This window comes from Trachurus japonicus, chromosome 7, assembly GCF_045865225.1.
Source record: "Trachurus japonicus isolate A0001 chromosome 7, Traja_1.0".
Lineage (NCBI taxonomy): Eukaryota > Metazoa > Chordata > Actinopteri > Carangiformes > Carangidae > Trachurus > Trachurus japonicus.
Genome location: NC_140913.1, coordinates 10,464,313 through 10,467,730, shown reverse-complemented (window position 1 = coordinate 10,467,730; position 3,418 = coordinate 10,464,313). Strand labels below are relative to the sequence as shown.

At 40.1% G+C, this 3,418-nt stretch overlaps 1 protein-coding gene across 1 annotated transcript; it reads left to right on the top strand.

Annotated features, from left to right (window-relative positions):
• The first annotated feature begins 768 nt into the window (after positions 1-768).
• On the top strand, positions 769-2,168 carry LOC146984214 (uncharacterized). The gene is made up of 8 exons (XM_085783087.1): positions 769-854; positions 922-1,044; positions 1,123-1,188; positions 1,358-1,446; positions 1,520-1,607; positions 1,669-1,774; positions 1,858-1,937; positions 2,006-2,168. Exons 2-8 carry the CDS (start codon positions 1,003-1,005, stop codon positions 2,099-2,101), a joined length of 567 nt encoding a protein of 188 aa, XP_085639213.1. The 5' UTR covers positions 769-854; positions 922-1,002; the 3' UTR covers positions 2,102-2,168.
• The last annotated feature ends 1,250 nt before the right edge of the window (positions 2,169-3,418 follow it).

The window sequence follows — 3,418 nt, the reverse complement described above, 5'->3', positions numbered from 1 at the left end:
GCTTTGGCAACCATATGCATTTGTATACGTACTTATGTTTATTTATCTATACTAATGTTTCAGATAAGTGATGAAAATCTCAATGCACTAATTGAAAATGAGGAACCGTCCAAAAGAACTACAGACCTCAAAGATGTGTACACTAAAGTGGAGGCCAATATCACAGAAGGACAACAATAAGTGCGAAAGAGGAAGTTATCAAGGGGGGAAGATGATGGTTTTGTGGTGGGTGACAGAGTACTATGAAAAAAAACATTTGTCAAGAACAAAGAAAAGGGGGGAAATTTAGAGGCTGATTTATTGGGTCCGTTTACCATAACCAGCATTCAAGGAAAAAGTGTTGATCTAACTACCCCAAAAGGAAACACCATTGAAAAGATTAACATTGACCATCTGAAGAGATCTATGGAACCATAGCCAAGAATCCCTTTAAAATTAATTGCCACCACCTCTTCCACCTACAACACTGCAGCCCAGCCCTTCAAGTTCTACCACTATCACCACCTGTATTTTTGTCCACAAGTCTTGAGGGCACAAACACAACTCCCTTTAAGCCCTCATTTTTGGTTACCCCAGATGAATGTAAGTATAGATATAATACAATTTCATTTCAGACCAACATATTGTAAAAGATCTGTATATATGCAGAGCCTGTCATATGCATCAGCAGGATATGGGTGATTTTTTGGAAAATTATGTTGCACTCAGTTATAGATGAGGCCTGAAACAACCCTGTCTTGTAATTTTCAGTAATAGATGACTGGCAAGGTGTTCTGTGGAGCAAAGTGGGACCGTACAAGTTATTTGCCACAGACCTGCAAAATCTGGCCCCTGGAAGGGAAATCGAGAGTGAGGTAAAGTCATACATGGTCTTCTATATGCTAAATGTTTTTTTGTTATATGGCTAAACTGTAACTTAAGGTTGTGAATGCATTCATCCATGCGGTCATTGTGAAGCTGCAAGAGGAAACTGAAAAAAAGTTTTATGTTGACTCTTTTCAAATGACCGCAATGTGGCAAGGATCATTCAGGGGATTAAGCAAGGTAACTATTTTTCAAAATCAGTTTTATATATGCTTACAATACATACACATTATGCATTCATTGTCTGTATGTTCTCAGCTTGACCCAATGGCCTATGATGTCCTCATTGGACCAGTGTGTGACAAACGGCACTGGACACTTGTGGTGAGAATTAGACTATTAATTAATAGATCATAATTCATAGCACAGATTGCAGGACTGTTTTTAGGTGTGCCCAGACTTTTGTGTGGTAAACTAGCATAATTTTAATTTGATTTGTTCATCCCTATAATTCATCCCCTTTTTTTTGCATGACTTGATATGTATTGTTAAGGTCATTTATCCAAAGGAGAGGCGGGCTGTTTACATAAACCCCTTAGGTGAAACACTTGACCAAATAAAGACATGCAAGGATATGACAAGGCAAGTTATACATCAGTGGTAATGTCATAAGACTCTTGGACACAGATGGCTAAAATGTTTTACTATTCTACAGGGCTTTCATAAGACACAGAAACATCCACATCTCACGATGGACTTGTGACACTACATCATCTGTGTCAGCAAGACTCTTTATCTGCAAGGTATGAGTGCAACTGTGCCTTCGATGAAGACACTGATTGTAGCCTACTATGTGTTGTCCAGTTTGCAGAGCTTCTCCTAACAACTGGGGCGCTGCATTTCTGCATTGATGAGACTTCCATCACTCAGTTTAGGAGGGAAATGGCTAATAGGCTCCTAACTGCTTCAGGTTTGTTTTTGTTTATTTTGTTGTTCAGTGTGTCATGTGCATTATGGTGTTGCTGAAAATCTAATTGCGTGTGTAATGTTTAGAAAACCTGTCAGAACTATGTAGAGCATGTGGCAATGTCTGCCAAAGTCCAGGGAGAAATGAAGAGGAGCATGATGACTGGGTAAGAATGAAACTTACAGTTCTTATAAATGCAATGTTTTACTAATTTACTGTCATGCTTTTCATCAGGTCCAGTGTACAGCTTGCAGTTTATGGTTCAACTGGATTTGTGCTGGGAGACCACCAGTGGAGCAGGATTTTTATTGCCCAGCATGTACACTGTGAGGAAACAAAATTCTGATGTCTGGTAAGGCTGCAGATGTGGATGGGAATAAACAGTCACTGACCTCTTTACTAGGTACACCTATGCAATCCCAAAAAGAGCAGATCAGTTTTACTACAGTACAGGTGTACCTAATAAAGAGGCAAGTGAGTTTATAATGTACCATTTAATGCATGTCACTAACTTTCTTTCTTCCCCTGAGCTTTTGCGTAGTTTAATCTCACAGGTTACTATGGATCATGGTCGCATGCCCTGCCAGTTATGGATGGTGCTCCTGTGAGTCATGGTTGCTGTGCTGACCACCACTTGTGTGCCCATCAGTGGTGGAAGTATATTTCTATTGTTGCTTCTGTGTCTTCTCCTTATCTCTAAACCCAACCGGTCAAGGCAGATGGCCGCCCACCTATAGGTTCTGCCTAAGGTTTCTTCCTAAAGGGGAGTTTTTCCTTACCACTGTTAAGTGCTTGCCCATGGGGGGGATGTTGGGTTTTTCTCCACTGAAAGCTTTTTTTTTCACCACTTGTGGTCAGCTCAAGTCAAAACTTTACCTGGATAGTACTGACGTAATTGACTAATAGGCAGGGAAAGTACTGGGATCTGTGAGTTACATTAACTCGGAGATAACCAGTTGGTTTATGACAATGTTGCTTTTGCTGAAGCGAGATCAAGTCCCGCTCGATGCGATTTTGTGAAGATTATATTTGTCTTTTTTTGTGACTGATACGTAGTGCTCACTCACTGATGCATTTTCGCCGCAGTAGATGTGAACTGTGGCTTGAAAGTAGCTGGTAATATGTAACACAACCAGCATGGGTCTGTTGTATTCAAGAAAAGAAAAAGTGTGGGGTGGCAAGGGGAGTGGCTAATGAAGCCTTCTGTGAGCAGGTACACACCTGTTGTGAATTTGCCACTAATCACCACATGCAAGCCTGTATGTTACAAAAAGAAAAAGGAGAAAACAGGAGAAAACTGCTTTCCTTAAATTCTAAATACAAGAGAAAAATATAGTATCCTAAATCCAAGAAAACAAGGAAAAAACAAGAAATAACATTTTTGGAGAAACATTTTTTGAAAAAAACACAATCTAGAGGTTGGCCTCGTGCCTACGACTGAATCACACCCGTGCTGATATACAGTACAACAGCACTCCCTCTCGTGTGATGTTGCTTCAATATATTTCCCCTCATTCTCTAGATTGTGTTGTTACTGTATTTCACTACCAATCTACGACAGAAAATTGTCAACACTGCACCTTATAACATCTTCAGCATTCTGAGACTGCGCTACATACCTGGAGAATGAACACACAGATCATACTG

Bases quoted from the DNA above. Each gene is read 5' to 3' on its own strand.
- LOC146984214 (XM_085783087.1), top strand. From the start codon at position 1,003: ATGACCGCAATGTGGCAAGGATCATTCAGGGGATTAAGCAAG. The intron at 1,045-1,122 runs GTAACTATTTTT...GTATGTTCTCAG, and splicing joins CATTCAGGGGATTAAGCAAG to CTTGACCCAATGGCCTATGA. The intron at 1,938-2,005 runs GTAAGAATGAAA...GCTTTTCATCAG, and splicing joins AAGAGGAGCATGATGACTGG to GTCCAGTGTACAGCTTGCAG.